This window comes from Dipodomys spectabilis, unplaced genomic scaffold (assembly GCF_019054845.1).
Source record: "Dipodomys spectabilis isolate Male_0828 unplaced genomic scaffold, ASM1905484v1 ptg000499l, whole genome shotgun sequence".
NCBI classification, from domain to species: domain Eukaryota; kingdom Metazoa; phylum Chordata; class Mammalia; order Rodentia; family Heteromyidae; genus Dipodomys; species Dipodomys spectabilis.
The window spans coordinates 2231282-2249504 of record NW_024871176.1 but is presented as its reverse complement, the minus strand read 5'-3'; the positions used below and the strand labels follow the sequence as shown (position 1 = coordinate 2249504).

Genomic DNA, 18223 nt, shown 5'->3' with positions numbered 1-18223 from the left:
GCATAGTCTCCACAGTGGTCACCCAGTGCAGGGGGCCTGAGGAGTCATGGAAAGGAGCAGGAGTCCCACATGAATATCTGGGGAAGAGAAGGGAAGAGGTGACCTGGATTTGGGGTGTGGGTCATCTTCCAGACACTCTGCTCACAGAGTGGAATCCAGGCCATTCTGTGCAGTCCGAGCACTTGTGGGCTCTGTCCTCTCTTTAATGCCATCTGCTCATGGCAGCTTGGGTCCAACTCTACAGTCCTGTTTATGCAGCACACCATGCTGGGCATAACAAAAGTTTGATTGAGACTGGTTCTAATGAACATATTTTTAGGCAGGAAAGAAACTACAAGCGGGTGCTGGTGGCTCACACCTGTAATCCTAGCTACTCAGGAGGCTGAGATCTGAGGATTGCTGTTCAAAGCCAGTCCTGGCAGGAGAGACCATGAGACTCCTATCTCCAATAAACCACCAGAAAACCGGAAGAGGTGCTGTAGCTCAAGTGGTAGAGCGCTCACCTTGAGCTGAAGAGCTGAGGGACAGTGCCCAGGCCCAGAGTTCAAGCCCCATGACCGACAAAAAAAAAAAAAAGAAACTACAAAGGCCAGTTTTATAAACTGACAAGGTAGGGGCTGGGAAGTGGCTAAGTGGTAGAGTGCTTGCCTTGCGGCCCTGGGTTCGATTCCTCAGCACAACATAAGCAGAAAAAGCTGACAGTGGTGCTGTGGCTCAAGTGGTAGAGTGCTCGCCTTGAACTGAAGAGCTGAGGGACAGCACCCAGGCCCAGAGTTCAGACCCCATGGCTGACAAAAAAAAAAAAAAAAGACAAGGTATAAAGAGGTACATATGATAGGTGGGTGATAGCCATTGATGCTTCACAACTTGCTGACCAGATTGGACACTGCAGTGTGAAAGATGCCCACCTAGTGCCAGCGGGCACCAGAGAAGAAGTAGATGGTCTGTGAGCTTGATAGCTCTGTCTAGTAGAGAGTGACTGAGTGCAGATAGGGAATCCCAGTGTCCGATGGGGGACCGTCCCATGGGGTGTGGCACTTGGCACAGGAGAAGTTGGTATGGAAGTATTAGTGGGAAGCTAGACTGAGCCTCTGCCTGGGGGTGATGTCACAGACAGGAGAATACCGAGTGGACTTTGTAAGGCAGGATATAGGAGTTCAAGGGCAGAAAAGAAGCTAGCCAGTTGCTGATGGCACATGCTTGTAATCCTAGCTACTGAGGAGGTTGAGATGCAAGGATTGCAATTTGAAACCAGCTAGGTAGAAAAGTATATGAGACTTATCTCCAGTTAACCACTCACTGAAAATTCAGCTAGCATTGTGGGCACCCCCCCCAAAAAAAAATAAAGAGGTTTAGAAATAGCACTCAGGACCAGCAAACGGAGCCATAACACAAAAAGATGGGTCTCTGGGTAACAAGTGAGGCCTGTCCTTCAGTTGGGAGAGCAGTAGGCCTCTGAAGTATTTAGTAAGAATGACGTACAAAGTGATAGTACCTGTGTCCTACAGAGATCACTGAGGAGGGGGCCTTCCGCAAGGTTATTGAACAGGTTCATGAGGCTGAATTGATTATGGATGAATTTGATGCCTGAGTAAAGACAGATGAGGGGGCTGATTTTGTTTGCATGTGGAAGGGGACAGATGTAAAATGTAGGAGAGACAGCTTTGGGAGCGGAAGCAGAAGGATTGAGATTGTTATGGGTCATCATTGCGGTGCTGGCATTGGTGACTGTAGAGGACAGCCAGTATCTCAGGAAGGAGCGGGCCAGCACCAAAGACCTTTTATGCCAGTCGGCTTCAGAGCAACCCCTCTGTGGGAGAGTGGGAGAGCAGCAGAAATGGGGCACATGAGGACCGTAAGGCTCCTTCAGTCACAAGAGCAGAGACCTTTCTGGCTTCTTTATTTGAGGGAAAGGAGGAACAGCCCCTAGGCTTTTGAGGGTGCCAGAGAGAAACCCCCATGTTGGACTTTATGATAGTTTCCAAGAGGAGTGTGTGTCTGAATCTTAGAACCATAGACCCACTCTAGTCTTAGAGTAGTGTCTGCTTTAGACCATGCATAGGTCAATCATCTCCAGTAAAAGTTGTGCTGGGGAAGCTGTGGGCAAAAACCTTATACCACAGGAATTCTTACTGATTTCAGGTGGGAGCTGGATAGATTTACTCATTCGCTTCTTGCCACAGACTCTATGGAGGTGAAGCCTATCATGACCAGAAAGTTGCGGAGACGACCAAATGATCCGGTCCCCATCCCAGACAAGAGGAGAAAACCTGCCCCTGATATCCATTTCACCAGGCACCAATGACCTTTCCTTCCCTGAGACTGTTGAATCCTTTGCTTACCCGTTTGGTAGAGGGTCTATGGCAAAAGCCTGCAGAAGCAGCAGTATTTGATGGGAGCTCATGGCTATGGCTCCTCTTAACAAAAAGGCTTTGTAGAAAGCAGGCATTTACAAAGGTAATCTGTATTGGGAAGTTCAACCTGGTTTTAAAACTTACCTCAGGGGCAGCTGCCAACCTGATGTGTCTTAATTTTTCCTCCTGTAAGGTGAGGACCGAAGTATCTGCCTTTGTGTTCCTCTGTCACCAGGTGCCTTTAAGCAGATGACATCATAGTCAACATAAAGAAGCTCTGTAGTCATAGAGATGGCTAATGGGATGGGATGCTTGGAGACTAGAGTTAGTGGTTCTGTCCCTCTTGAGAAAATAGCTGTTTTCTGTAGTGCTTCAGTCATTCTGCTACCAGCAGAGGGCCGAAGCTCAAGTTTCTTCTTCCTAAAGGTTTCAGAGCTAGGGAAGGGTAACTATAGAACATCATTGGAACTAAAGCTCTTTATAAATTCAGAGCTAAGTTGTTTTAGTTTGCTATGCTGTTACTGTTGTTATAGATACCTAACATATTGTTACTTTAAAAGCATCATGTAGCATCATTATCAGTTTTTCTAAAAATCGTTTGGCACCGTCAGTTTTAAAGGACAGATTTTCCTATTGTGTTGATTTCTGATTCTGGGGAACGGAACTTCTCAGGCAGCTTCCTTTAACTCTTCACACCTCAGCTAAACTACTTGTTAACAGACGAGCAGATCATGGAGGATCTGAGGACCTTAAATAAGGTATGGCTTGGCTTTTCAGATTCCTGGAATTCACCTGGTACTCTCCTGCACCAGGCTTGTGTAACTTGTTAAATCATCCATACCTGACACTGGAAGTTGCATCTGAAATGATTTTCTGTTGTTCTTCTTACAGCTTAAGTCACCCAAGAGACCAGGTAAGTGCATGATGTTACTGGCATTTGCAGTCTTTGTATCACATTGTTGGGAAAGCATGTGAATACCTGCCAGAGAATTGTGGCAGTTTTGAAAAAGTAAAGTTTGTGTTATATGCCCCAAGACAGGCATCACAGAAACTGAAGAAAACCGTACACGCTGTCATTTCTGTGGGATTTATTATAGATTACCCACCCTCCTTTTTTTGATACTTAGTCTTGGGGCTTGAACTGAGGTCATGGTTGCTGTCGCTGAGCTTTTGTGCTCAAGGCTAGTGCTCTGTCATTTGAGCCATAGTTTCACTTGCTTTTTGTTTTTGTTTTTTTAAATTTTGGTCGTGGGGTTTGAACTCTGGGCTTGGACGCTATCCCTGTGCTCTTCAGCTCAAGGCAAGCACTCTACCCCTTGAGCCACAGTGCCACTTCTTTTTAGTGTTTAATTAGAGATGAGTCTTATCTGGGCTGGCTTTGAATCATGATCCTTAGATCTCAGCTTCTTGAGTAAGTAGAATTACCACCATGAGCCATCAATGTTGGGCTTGTACTTTTCCTTTTCCTCTTCTCTTCTCTTCTCTTCGCCAGAGTCTTACTGTTTAGCTAGGCTGGTCTTGAACTCAAAATCTTCTTGCCTCAGCCTCTCAAGTGCTAGCATTATAGGGTCTGTACCATTATCCCCAGATAGTGATTGTTACAAGTTTCTTCGAGTTCATTGGCATCAGTTTTTTTTTGTTTTTTTTTTTTTTTTTTGGGTCTGGTCGTGGGGACTGAATTCTGGGCCTGGGCGCTGTCCCTCAGCTCTTCAGCTCAAGGCTAGCACTCTACCACTTGAGCCATAGCACCACTTCCGGCTTTTTTCTTTTTTCTTTTTGCTTATGTGGTGCTGAGGAATCGAACCCAGAGCCTCAGGCATGAAGGCAAGCGCTCTACCACTGAGCCACCTTCCCAGCCCTGGCATCAGTTTTGAAGATGAGAACTGGGGGTTGTTCAGTGTGACTTGTGTTCTGGTTAAGGCCTTGGCATTAGTGCTCTAGTGGCATTTCCTGGCCTGCCCCTGCTAATGCCACAGGCTGCACTGACTTGCAGTTTGTGGACTAGAGGCAATTCTCGTTGCAAATTAGCATTCTGAGCTGGAAATGTCTTTGGTTCTGAGCACTGTGATTACTTCACCGAACCCTCTCCTACTGAGGACACAGTTCTCCCTCCTGTGATGCCTGTGGTCCATAGAAAAGGACAAGAATGATTTATTTTCCCCCTCTGGTCCTGAGGCTTGAATTCTGGGCCTGGGTTCTGTCCCTGAGCTGCTTTTGTTCAAGGCTAGCACTCTACCACTTGAGCCACAGCACCACTTCTGGCTTTTTCTGAGTAGTTTATTGGTGATGAGTTTCACGGACTTTTCTCGCCTGAGTAGTTGGTGGTATGAGCTATCAGTGCCCAACATAATTTCCTTTTTAAGAAATATTTTTTTTTCTTGATCTGTTTTGAGTCCTCGTGGTCATGGGATTTTCTTCCTACTCAAAGTAACCTTGTACATCTGCACATTTGCCCTTTATCTCCCTGGCCTCAGGTTTCTCTTCTGTTCAGTGCTTACCTCATGGTTTTGTGGATCAGGTAACATGTAATGATGAGGAATTTTGTGGTGCACAGGGCAGATTGGGTGTCCACATTGAGTTCAGCATCAGTATGCTGAGGGACCGTTTAGTTGCACATCTGATGAGTCATAGGATTTCGTCTATGAACATCTGACACCCCACCTGGGTAACATATGAGACCCCACTGCTTAAAAAAAAAAAAAAATCTGTCCAGATTCTGTGTATTACTCGAGTAATGGCTTGGTGGTCTTTAACATTGCCCCCCTGGCAATGTTTGATTAAAGCATGTTGGCTGATGGGCTCACAAATTTATAAAATGCTCAGTCACTGAAGTGTCTGTCTGGTGTCTCCAGCATCCCCATCCTCCCCCGAACACCTGCCTGCTACACCCACGGAGTCTCCAGCCCAGAGATTTGAGGCTCGAATAGAAGATGGCAAACTATATTACGATAAAAGATGGTAAGTTATGAGAAAACAGTCCTTTATTTTTGTCTGAGAATGGAACTTGAACTTGGTATTTGACCCTTTTGCTTATTGATGGTGTTCTATCATCTGAGCCATGTCTCTAATCCCAAAGGTTTTTTTTTCTTCCCTCATTGCCTATTCTTAATAGTCTCAGAAGAACCTCTTAGTAGAGTCCACTGTGATGGTTATTTCAGATCATTCTCCCTCCCCCCACCTCCCATCTATTTAACTGAGGATCTTGCACATGCTAGGCAAGTGTTTTACCCCTTACCTACAATCCTAGCCCTAACTTAATTTTCGTTTTATTTTGGAGACAAAGTCTCATTATATAGTCCAGGCTGGCCTCAAACTTGCCATCACCCTTCCTCTGCTTCTCAAATGCTGAGACCATTGGGAACTCTGAGTACTACACGTCAGCAGTTTATGAATGCCTCTGTCAGGTCTTTGAAAGCCAGGCTTCCTCAAGAGCATCCTTCGGATGGTAGCCTGCCCCTTCTCTGTGCCGCTTCCATGGGCGCCCTTGCCAGCGGGACCAGGACCTGCCCTGTTTCTCTTAACTCCTCTTCTGAGCACTAAACTTATTAGGCATTCTGCAGATAAAAGGATTTTGTGGTCAAGTCCATTCAGGGGATGATTGTGCTAATTAAGATAAATGAGTGTCTTTCCTGCTCTGTCCCCGTGGGTCCTGCAGTTGTACATATTGCGGGTTCTAATGTGAGCAGGAGTTCTGTATTTGCCAGCTGTTCTCTTTCTCATGTGCCATCCCACTGCGGAAGTGTTCCAGAAAACTTGGAAACTAACCTTAGACATGATTAGTTTAGCTTTGAACACAGAAACTCTCAGACTGGCAGCATTTTATCATTGGAGAGAATGGTGAAACTATAGGAAAGAGCCCTAAAACTTGTCTGTATATTCATTAAGCAAACATTGCCTTCTATCTTAGATGTTCTCTTTGGTAGATAACCAAATCACCCTGGGTCCTGCCACAGCTCTGTGAGCCCTGGTTCAGCATTGTCTTTATTTATCCCGGTGCAGGCAAACTCTTTGCAAATGGGACACATGGTTAGTCCTGCCTTTCCATTTAGTTACATGAGGCTGTTTTTCTGGGTTACTGTATGGTCTCTAATTTATTGCATATGATAATCTTTTTTTTTTTTGGGGTCTGGTCGTGGGGCCTGAACTCTGGGCCTGGGCGCTGTCCCTCAGCTCTTCAGCTCAAGGCTAGCACTCTACCACTTGAGCCACAGCGCCACTTCCAGCTTTTTTTTTTTTTTTTTTTTTTGCTTATGTGGTGCTGAGGAATTGAACCCAGGGCCTCAGGCATGCAAGGCAAGCGCTCTACCACTGAGCCACCTTCCCAGCCCCTGCATATGATAATCTTTTAAGTTTTTCAATATTTTTATGTAGTGAAAAGTTCCAAAATTAGGGTGATGGTTATTTTGGCTTTTTTGAGGTTTATGTTAGTTACATCATGTCAATTGGTTACCTTATTTATGCATGTTTGTTTGTTTGCATGTATCTGTGTGCATATGTATGTGATTGTATGCATGTGGAGGGTCTGGGATTTGAACGCTTGACATACAAGTGTTCTCTACCCTTTGAGCCGCACCTCCAGCCCTTTTTTTTTTTTTTTTTTTTGGTCAGTCATGGGGCTTGAACTCTGGGCCTGAGCGCTGTCCCTCAGCTCTTCAGCTCAAGGCCAGTGCTCTACCACTTGAGCCACAGTGCCACTTCTGGTTTTCTGTTGATTTATTGGAGATAAGAGTTTCACGGACTTTCCTGCCTGGGCTGGCTTTGAACCGAGATCCTCAGATCTCAGCCTCCTGAGTAGCTAGGATTACAGGCGTGAGCCACCAGCGTCCAGCACCTCCAGCCCTTTTTGTGTTTAGTTTATTGTTCAGTCTGTTCTACCCTCCTGTGTCTCCCACCTACCTGAGATTTCAGATATAGGCCATTATACCCAGCTTTTGTTGAGATGGAATCTTGTTAGCTAATTTTTTTACACTAGCCTTTAAGCCGAGATCTTCCTGGTCTCTACCTCCCAAGTATCTGAAGCTAAGGTGTGAGCCACTGTGCCCAGCCAGTGATCCCTCTGTATCCATGAGGAATAAGTTCCAGGCCCCTGTCCCTCACCTAGCAAAATCCAATTGCATTTAACCTAAGGACACCTTCCTGTACAATTCTGTGTTGTCTTTAGGTTACTTACAATAACCCGTGCAATGTAAGTTGGTATTATACCTATTTTTCTTATTACAAGAAAAAAAAGTCAATAGTATGAACACATTTTTTTCTAAATGTTTTCAGTGGAGCTTACAGATTCATAGGCTGTGTTCTTGTCAGAAAGTGATCTAGTCATGCCTGAAATCAACCATTTTCACTTACTAATTTTCATTGACTTCCTTGTGCAGAAGATGGAAGAGGCTTTTTTTGTGTTGTGTAAGCCTAACAGGGGTGACCTCTACCACTTTTGTTGGGTTGCTTTTTAGTGTTGTTTTAACGTTGCTTATCAGAACCTACCACCACTAGGTGGCAGGCCTGAGCTGTTCAACACAAGGGGAGCAAACTAAGATGAAAAATGTTTCTAATAATGAAAACCAAATAACCTTTAAAGATCAAGCCCACATATAAGAACCGTTTTGAAAATGGTGAGATTTATAACTAACATTTTTACGGATCTGTGCATCTCAAAGCCATGTGATATTTCAAATGATGTTCATTTTGTGATTGCATTGCTTCAGATCTTCCTCTTTCTAGACTCAGTCCTTAGATTTTATGAGACGTGTCTTGAGGGTGAAAATGCAGAAAAATGAAAGTCCTGGTTCCTTAAAGAAAGGATCCACAGTGATGGGTGCTTCATAATGTAAACAAAGCGGTCAAAATGTTCACCATCTTTCTGATATTAGAGAATACATTTGAAAAAGAATGTCTATATACACAGCATTTCAATGCATTTCAAGTTGCTTATTCTATTTTTAATGTATTTTTAAAATGCGGCTTTCTATTCTGTTGTGTGTATTTCCTTGGGTTTGGCAATCACAGTGAGTAGCAAGAGGTGCTCCCTCCCTTCCCTGGTCCTTACAGCAGGGGATGCTTTCCCCTGTGCAGGACTGTCCCTCAAAGGTCCTGAGGTTGGCTGTGTGTTTGTCACTTGGGAGTCCTCATGTTTCTCTGCTTGGGAGACATGGCCTGTGGCCGAGAGATCAGCTGAGTCACTTTCTTCTTCCAGTCGCATAGTATTTTGGTAGAACAGTATTTTTGGCAAACCATGTTTCATTGAGTTTTAAATGACTTCAGCAAAATTGGGGTGAACACTTCCTCAGCTACATTGCATTTTGAAAGATAAGCATCTTCCTCTGCCCAGCTTGTCTGCTTTTAAAGCTTCCCCTCCCCCCATCATGCCTCAAGCTTTCCTCATAGTTTGATTTGGACTAATGACCTCTCAGAAAATACCATGAAAGTAGCTGATATTTTAAAATAACAAAGTTAACTGATGATGCTGGTAGATCGTTTTTTTTTCTTCTTCTCTGCTAATGTGAATCAAAAGTGAAGTGCTTCACTTGTTCAGTAGATTTAACCCTCCATCTCTCAGCTGCTGTTGGAACAGTGTTGCCTGGAGGTTCTAGAGCTGTTATGTGGATTCAGGTTTTGGAAAATGAAGTGTTAATTTTAGGGTTCCCAGTAGGATACAAAACTCAATTACATCTCCTCCTTCCTTGCCCCACTTTTGAACTTACCTTCTAAAGAAATTGCTTCCTTCCAAAAGAATAGTCATTCTAGTTCATTGGGTTTAACAATGAGGCCCACAGCATTAAGAGCTTAATTGTAGGGATTCCCAGGTCAGAATTTCCATTAGTAATAAAGTCAATTTGACATTTACAGCTCCTTCTCGAGGCTGTTTATAATGCTTTTCTTCAGCAGCTGAATCAGAGCTTGTAAAACAGGTTAATTTGCAAAAAAGAAAGATGGTGTACATTTTTTCTAAATTAGGTCTATTGATGTTGCTTTTGAGTGTTTTTTTCCCCCTTGGTTTCTAAATATGCTTTGAATTACTTTTCCCTTAATTTTCTTTAGGAATTGAACTTTAACTTGCTATGTTAAGGTTGTCATATACTTTCTATCATATAAAACCCACATTTGAGTACTTATCAGAGAATTCAAATAACTTGGAAGGGGTGCTGTGGCTCAAGTAGTAGAGCACTCGCCTTGAGCAGAAGAGCTCAGGGACAGCGCCCAGGCCCAGAGTTGAAGCCCCATGACTGACCAAAAAAAAAAAAAGAAAAAATTAAATAACGTAATTGAATTGTTTTCCCAGGAGAATGGTCCCCCAAGATCAGTGTGTTGTGCATGAGAATCGGGGTGGGGGGGGCAGAGGGACGGGGGGAAGCCCTGGATTCTTGGGCATCACTTGGCTTGGGAGTTGGTTGCTTTGAGGAGCATGCTGGCTAGCTCTGCTGTGAGGGGGTGGAGCCATGGTGGACACTGAGGCCAGCCATGTGCAACTGTGTTGTGAGTTACCAGAGGTGGTAGCTCAGGGGGGCCACAGTTACTCCTGATGTTTACTGGTAGTCAGCCAAGTGGGTTGGGTTTGAGTGTTCTAAGCACAGTTGAAGGAAAATATACCTTATAAAAATTATTTGACAGGATTCTATTTTTTTCTTAATTTTTAAAATTATTATTAAAGGTGATGTACAGAGGGGTTACAGTTACATAAGTCAGGTAAAGAGTACATTTCTTTTTTTTCTTTTCCTCTTTTATCCTGGGGCTTGAACTCAGGGCCTCGGTGCTGTCCCTGAGCTCTTTTTGCTTAAGGGTCATATCTCAGCCTTCTGAGTAACTAGGATTACAGGTGTGAGCCATCAGTGCTCAGCAAGAGTACATTTCTTGCCAGGCAAGTGTAAGGCAAGTGCTCTACCACTGAGCCACCTTCCCAGCCCAAGAGTACATTTCTTTCTGGACAGTGTCACCCCTTCCCTTGATTTTGTGGCAATAATTGGGCTTGAACTCAGGGCCTTGTGCTTACTTGACTGGTGCTCTGTTACTTGAACCATGCCTCTAGTTCATCTTTTATTGTTAGTTGATTAGAGATGGAGTCCATAGGACTATTCTGCCTAGGCTGGCTTCCACCTGTAATCCTCCAGATACCAAGCTCCTGAATAGCTAATAGTACAGGTGTGAGTCACCTGTTTTCTTTGACTTTGCGATACTAAGTTTTCTTTTTACCCCATACTTAGTGTTTTCCAATATCACAACTTATAAGAAGGTATTATTTACTCCTCTCTCTCTCTTTTTAAAAGATTCTCACTCTGTAACAGCCCTGGCTGGCTCCAGTCTTATCATCCTCCTGCTTCAGTCTCCTGAGTGCCAAGATCACAGGTGTACCCCACCACATTCGGCTTATTTTTTTTTTGCCAGTCATGGAGCTTGAACTCAGGGCCTGGGCCCTGTTCCTGAGCTTCTTTTGCTCAAGGCTAGCACTCTACCATTTCAGCCACAGCACCACTTCTGGCTTTTTCTGTGTATGTGATACTGAGGAATCGAACCCAGGGATTTCATGCATGTTAGGCCCTGGGCTGTTTTTTTTTTTTTTTCTCTATATAAGTAATAAGAAAAATGAAAGGTATGTAATAAAAAGAATACTACTTTTAGTTTACCATTTTTAGTTTCATCTTAGCATTTTAGCAAAATTTCATTGTGTCTTCAAAATTACATGGGAGCATAGTGGACATAGGTTTTCTTCTCCACCTAGTTCTATATTGAGTATGCTTCCTGCTAATCATGCACTTCTGTATCAAGCCCATCAGCTTGCTTTTTAAAAGTATTTAGGCAGAATCAGAATGAGTTGAGACAGGTTGCATTTTGTTTTGTTTCTCTTGAATAATTTCCAGTCACCATAGAAAGAGTTAGCGAGTTGCTGTGATCTGGTTTAGTGTTTCCTCACACACTGTGGGACACCAAGGCTTTCTGACCCAGTTTGCTAAAAGCAAACTAGAGAGCTTTGATCTAAACAGGTCTCACCATTCTAATTACTTTCATGATTGTTTTCAAGAAGAGAGTTGACATGGAGCCCTAAGTTCTCTGCCCCTAGGTAGCAGGTTAAGAGTGCTAAGAACCTAGACTGCAAAATCCTTGCTGTGGGAGAGAATTACTTCCTTTGTTGGGACTCTTAGCACTCTATCATCTTGTTATACCTGCAGAGCAGAATCTGCCTCCTTCCACCAGAGAACTGATAGTAAGATGCTTTATATGAATTTAGGGATCTGTGTAGCCAGAATGACCAAAGGTTCATCTTCTTGATTGGACTGGGACTGGCCTTGTCCAGGGCTGGCAGCGCTGGCCAGCTGATCTTCCCGGCTCCCGTCCTCCATCAGCTGCTCTCTCATCCTTTTGTCCCACTGAGCTTTGGCTCAGTCTTCCTTTTTCTGTGGAAAAGTGGATCAGAGAATGTTACTTTAACATTTTCAATTCATGTTTCGAACTGGGTCATATGGTCCAAATACAGAAGATAGAGCTTTCCAACCCCTCCCTTGGTCTCAGCTCTGCCTTCCCCTTTGTAGAGGGGCCTAGAAATTTAAGTTGCAGACTACAAGATTTGAGGTCATATCTAATCCAAGGACAGAGGCCTTTAAATTCAACTCCCTGAAATCCAGACTCTTGCTCTTGATTAATTATATTATTGTGATGGCAGTGGCGGTGTTTGTTTTGTCTGGTTATGTTCTTACTAGTTTTGCATCTGTGTTTCTGTGCTCTGTTTCTGGCAGGTACCACAAGAGCCAGGCCATCTATTTGGAGTCAAAGGACAACCAGAAACTGAGCTGTGTGATCAGCTCTGTTGGAGCCAATGAGGTAGGAACCAAATATCCTCTGTGGAAAGCAAGATGTGCCCTGTGAAGTGTGAGAAGTAGGACAGCCCTGAAGTAAAGTGTCACTGAGGAAGTGGGTCTTGTCTTCTGTGAGTTACCCTGGAGGCAGCACTTGGAGGCACTCAGGGCCAGCCTGAAAGTCCCTGCATTTGCTTGCAGGCCATCCATGCTGAGTCTTGGTGAACTCCTTATGCAGTCACTGATGTGGGAGCCAGAGAGACTTAGAAGGCTTGCCTGAGTCTGTGCAGTCACCTCTTGCTGAGGGAGGAGTTCCCCTGTGGAACACACTCTTTCTTTTAGCCTGTCCCTGAGTACTATCAGGCTTGCTTCTTGCTGTGAGGATTTAATGCTGTATTTGGTACAAGGTCCCGCACTGAATAAGTGCTTGGTAAATAGGTGCTGGTCCAACCAGCATTGACTCCCTTGTCTGCTCCCTTTCTGACCCTATGTATGCTGTGCTGGCTGTGAACCATGAATTGCTGGGTTCATGCCTCTGGGGCTTGGTCTCCTGGTCCTCCTGCAGTATGGGGCCTGTTGTCAAGTTGCTCAGAGTTCTAGCAGCCAGTGAGGTCCCTGCGCTGTGAGTTCTCCACTGGCTGGCCCCTTCACCATGAGGATGTCAGCAATGTCTAACTTGCATTGTTAGGAGTTAAAAGTTTAAAACTTCAGTAGCTGGACTGACTGGATCTTTTTTATCAGTTCACAAATGTCTGCAAAGAAATTGATTTTTATGTGTCTCCCTCGGTAAGTTATTCGTGCCAGTGAGCAGTAAATCTAATGAAACTGGATTATGAAATATAACTTAAGCCTCTTGTAGTCTCTCAGCTTCCTGAATTGAAAATGCCCTCAAATGTGACTAGTTTGCAAATTGGTTGTTTACTTAAAAGTTACAGAGAGCCTTGGAGACAAATGACATTATTCCCTGAGTTCTGGATCTGTGAGTCTCCTCCAGCCAAGCCAGAACCAAGAGGGACCCCACAGAAACACCTAGTGTCCTCAGCAAGGAGGTACTGCGTTTTCATGATGGAGCGTCAGTACCTGGCTGTGGGCACTGCTTCTTAAAACCATGTGACTTCGTAGTCTCAGCTTCAGAACCATTATTTTCCTGTCTGACACCTCAAGGAAATCAGACACGCATATCCAGTCCTGGCACCCCATTGCAGATTGTCATGATGGATATGAATCGGTCTGAGGAGGAAGGGCTGATGGTTTTAGACTCTTCAAGGGTAGAGGCCCCAGCACTGCTGGTGACTTCCTGATTTGGCCTATCTATGGGTTAGTTTTCAGTTTTAACATGGATCCTTAAGGCTTTCAGAGGCTTATCTTCATGTGAGATCCTTAACTTGCTGCGTGTGTGTGTGTGTGTGTGCGTGTGTGCGTGTGTGCGTGCGTGCGTGCGTGCGTGCGTGCGTGCGTGCGCGCGTGCGCGCGCGCGCGCATGCATGTGTGTGTGTGTACGTGCGCGTGCGTGTTCCCGTGAGCGCCAGTCCTAGTCCTGGGGCTTATACTCAGGACCTACATGCTGTCCATGAATTCCTTTTGCTTAAGAATAGCACTCTACTACTTGAGCTACAGCTTCACTTCCATTACTTTTTGGATCTAGTTTTTTGGAGATAAGGATTTCATGGACTTTCTTACTCAGACTAGCTTCAAACTCTGATCCTCAGATCTCAGCCTCCTAAGTGGGATTACAGAAGTGAGAAATGCCCAACCCTTGTGTCATTTTTAAACCACTGTTGTTGACTTTTTAAGTCTCTTTTGCTAAATAATCACATAGAAGAAATGGAGATGAAACTGAGAATAAGCTTTTGTAAAACCTAAAAACTGAGTTGGGAGGAGGAGATGTTTCTGGAAGCCTGTTTATATAAGTTTCCAGCCCTTTTACAACATTCTGCTTGCAGCCTGTTACAGAGAGCAGGTGAGTCAGGGATGCTTTAGGGGGAGGAACAAGGGACTTGGATGTCAGGTACCAGCACCACAGGGACACAAAGAGCTGTGGCCTTGCTGACCTTGACCTCTTCTGTAGAGCAGAGCAAGCCATGACAGGTAGTCCATACTTTATAGTGCTGCCCGGTACACAGCATAGTGTCTGGGGTATGGTGGAACCCTGAACTCCAGTCCTGGCCTAGGATGCTACTTGCTGGTGTGCTTGTTGACTCTGGCAGTCCTGTGTTGCCTAGTGTACTCTGTTCTGCAGAAGGATGTGTCTGAGCCACCTGTCCATTTGTGGTGGGGAGGAAGGCTGAGCCTATAGGCTTTCAACTCCCATCAGCATCAGCTCTTTTGGTGGGGGATGTGGGGAGGGCAACTGCCACAGTATTAAAAGGCTGTATGACTTGGAAGTTCCTTGAGGAAAGGAACCTATTCCCAGATTTGATTGGAAAGGTGATGTTCATAAGTATGTCTCTAGATCTCTGTGCTGCCTGTTGTCTCGTCAGGGATGTGGGAAGGAAGGATGGGAGAGCAGGTGCAGGCTCACATCTTTTTCCTGCAGCAGCGAGCCTTGAGTGTCTTGTGGAGACAGGCTGTCCAGGCAAAGGGGACCCGCTTTCTGGTCATACCTGGCCCATGTAGATACTCTCCTGTCTGGGCAATTTGCCTATCAGTGTTGAGCCTCTCTCATCTTGTTCCCTCTGCTGCCCCCACAGATCTGGGTGAGAAAGACCAGCGACAGCACCAAGATGAGGATCTACCTGGGCCAGCTTCAGCGCGGGCTCTTTGTGATCCGCCGGCGGTCAGCGGCTTGACTTTCTGCAGCGTCTCTTCTCCCCAGACCCTTTTTCTGGAGTGGTTTTCATTTTGGTTTGTTTTCTTAATAGAAAATTCTTAACTTACCGGGAATAGCTACTTCCTTGGAATGGAGGACACTTGCGGATCCTGCCAGGCAGGCTGTGGCTGGCCACTTCCGTCCCTGCCACTCCTCCCTGCCTCGGCCTCCTCCAGCGTCAGGCACCACGGGACCCTTACTGTCAGGAGTACTTGGGGGTTTGATTTACGTTATTTGTATTTCTTTATTTTGTGCTTATACTTTGACTTTTTGTTCAAACCTTGAGCTTGAAGGGAGAGCTGTTTTCCTTACCCTTACGTCTTTCTATCATGAAGACGAGCTGGAAGGAATCCACTGAATGGTGTATTTCCCTGTTTGCATCTGATGAGTGGATGGTACATCTCCTTCCCTTGTTGGGCCCTACTCACTGTGGCCCCAGAAGCCTGGGGCAAAGGACCAGGCAGAAGGAGATTGGTTTTCCTGGCTCTTGGCCTTCTCAGAGAAACAAATGCTTGTGTAACAGCTAGCACATGCCATATATTCCACTGGCTGTCCGGAGACTGTGCATCTAAGTAATTGGGACTGGGGAGCTGACATTTTGTATCCCTAACATGCTGAAGTTACCATATTTTAAATATTATTTAATGCACGTGATTTATTCAAACATGTCTGCTCCTCCTCAGGCTAGAACAAGAGGCAGTAATTTCCAGTTTTCATTTGTAATTCTTTTCTCTCCCCAGTTCCCAGATAGCTAGAAATGTTGCATACCTCGGACCAAGCGTCTAAGTATGCTCTAGTTAGCGGGGCAGCGAGGCTGGTAGTGCAGTAGTTGGGGATCTCTAGACTCCTTTATAAGTCAGGGTCACTGGTGCTGATGCCATGGCTGGGTGTCCCTCTGTCGGACACATAATTCACTGGGAGATAGGGCTCTGCACATGACTGGATGCAGCTAGAGGATAAAGAATCTGTTGTCACACAGCTGTTAGTACCTCTCTGGGCACCTTAGGACATCCTTGTAGTATTCCTATTGGTCAGGCCCTTGGATGCCATTGTTGTCTCGTACTGTACAGAGCCTACAGCAAGTTGTGGTGACAAGTGATTTGCTGACTCCTAAGTTCTGGCTTCCACAGAGACCAAACCTTTCTGATTGGTAAAGACTTGTACAGATAGGTTTTCATTTTAATTTATGCTTTCATTTTCTTCCTGGTGTTGGCAGGATAAATGATGTTGTTTATCAGAAGTTGTCTAGGTGTTCCCTCTATTTCTTCCCTGCCCCTCCCCCATTGTTACCATGTTTACCACAGTGTACCATGACTGTGGTAAGCAGAGGCTCCTCCCCTCTTGACAGTGCTTGGTGGCCCAGGCTGTGATTGAGGATGTCTCTTGCCACTGGCATATGTAATGTTGCTTGCCAGGGTGCTGCGGTGGGAACTTAGTTAAATATGTTTAGTATGTTTTGCCATCCGAGGTTTTAAGAGAGATTTCAACCTGTCACCTCCCTTGTCTTCCCACACAGTACATTAAAGTGTGTTGTGGCTAGGGTCCCATCCACGGTCACAGGGTCTGCGGTAAAGCAGTGGCATGTTGCCTTCTGTTCTTCACTTGTCTGAGTGCAGCCTTGTGTTTTGGTGAAGTCACCCTCGGCCTGAGGGCTGGGGTGTGGCCACTGCCACCCTCTCAGTACCCTCAGAAGCCTCAGTTGTGACCCAGTAAGAGGAGGGGAAATGCAGTCTCAGGACAAACCACAGTGAATTCCCTCACCCTGAGGTAGGAATACAGCAGCCAAGAGGAGAGGCCTGTGAGTGGATATGGTGGTTGTCTGTGAGGATGGAACACAGCTGGAGGGAATTCAGACAGACTCCTAGAGAAGAGGCTATAGGGCTGTTCTTACCCCACAAGCTGAGAACCCTTGCAGTAAGCCTTCAAATCAGGTGAAGCCCCAGATTCAACTGTGTCAAGCAAGGTGGCCTTTGGAAAAATCAGTCCAGACAAGTCTGATCAAGAACCTGCTGGTTGGTTGGTGTGGCTGAAATCCTAGCTACTTGAGTTGGAGAGCGGTGGGGTAAGGCCAGCCTGGGCAGAAGTTAAACTCCATCACAATCAGTAAAGCTGTGAGTAACGGCATGTATCTGTCACCCCAGCTACCTAGGAGGCATACATAATAGCATCACTGTCCAGGCTGGCCTGGGCAAAAACGTTAAGACCCTATTAAAGAAAGAAAGCAAAAAAAAAAGATGAAGGGCATGGCACAAGTTAGATCCCTTGCCTAACAAGGTTCAGGTCCCTGAGTTCAAATCCCAGTACTGCCAAAAAAACATGCACACATTTTCTGTGAGCCATGCCTCCAAGTACCACATCCAGTGTTCGTTGGGGATGTTGTGTGTCCTCTCTCAAGCCAGGGTCTTTGTGAACAGTTTGCAGACCGGTTTCTGTAGCTGTACAATGCCAGGGCATTTCTATTCATTTGTATGCCAGTGTTTTGGATGTCTTAACTACCTACCTTAAAAGTTTTCTTTTTGAACTTCTCACTGGGTAAGAGCCTCACCACTGATCTATGAATGGAGCCTCATGAATTTGTGTAGGAGGTCCTGTGTCAGTGCTGGGTGGCTTTTCTAAGTGAAATAAGGAGGGGCAGGGTTGGGGTAAGGGTCACTGCTTTTTTTAACCTGACTGGTGTGGGGGTGGGGAATCTTCTTATCTACAGTATTTTTCTTTTAAGCCTTGAATTTTTTGCTAAGTAATTTCCTCCTTATTTAAAAATTTTGTCTTTATCTGGGAATTTGAAATCTCAGTATTTAGTGCATCACCAGTTTTTCCAAAGAGTCTGAACCATTTTAATGCCAGAACCTGGTAAATCTGCAGCCATTTCAAGCAGCTGGTGAGCTTTTTTATACATTTTAGGCTTGTTACCATTAAATGTCTCGAAAGGTGAATGTAAATTGTAAAAAAGAATAGGGTTTTTGTTTGTTTGTTTGTTTTAAATAAACTTTCCAAGAGAAACAATCCAAGGCTTGTTGTCTCCATGGACTTGATAAGTGATGGAATGAGGTTGGGTTTTCCTTTCATTGATGAAGCTGGGGGAGAGGGAGGGGTGGACTAGACATGGGCTCATTACCAGGGTAGAGTCAGATAGAGTAGCATGCCTGAAAGCCTAATACTCAATCCCCTAGGTTTATAAAGAGCAGTTGCAAAGGTAATGCGCTGTGTAATTGTTGGAGATGATGAAAGAATCTAGTGAATAATGTGGAAATGTAATTGCCAGTGGAGAAGAGAAAGTA

The 18223-nt window shown here is 45.0% G+C and overlaps 1 protein-coding gene across 1 annotated transcript in view; it reads left to right on the top strand.

The window, feature by feature from the left end:
* The window catches only part of Suds3 (SDS3 homolog, SIN3A corepressor complex component), a 32253-nt gene extending 14300 nt beyond the window's left edge, over window positions 1-17953 (top strand). The window contains exons 7-12 of the mRNA XM_042669601.1: window positions 2184-2279; window positions 3051-3112; window positions 3246-3267; window positions 5207-5312; window positions 12077-12161; window positions 14827-17953. Of these exons, the coding sequence (XP_042525535.1) occupies window positions 2184-2279; window positions 3051-3112; window positions 3246-3267; window positions 5207-5312; window positions 12077-12161; window positions 14827-14925 (470 nt within the window). The 3' untranslated portion in view covers window positions 14926-17953. The remainder of the gene's footprint in view (window positions 1-2183; window positions 2280-3050; window positions 3113-3245; window positions 3268-5206; window positions 5313-12076; window positions 12162-14826) is intronic.
* The last annotated feature ends 270 nt before the right edge of the window (window positions 17954-18223 follow it).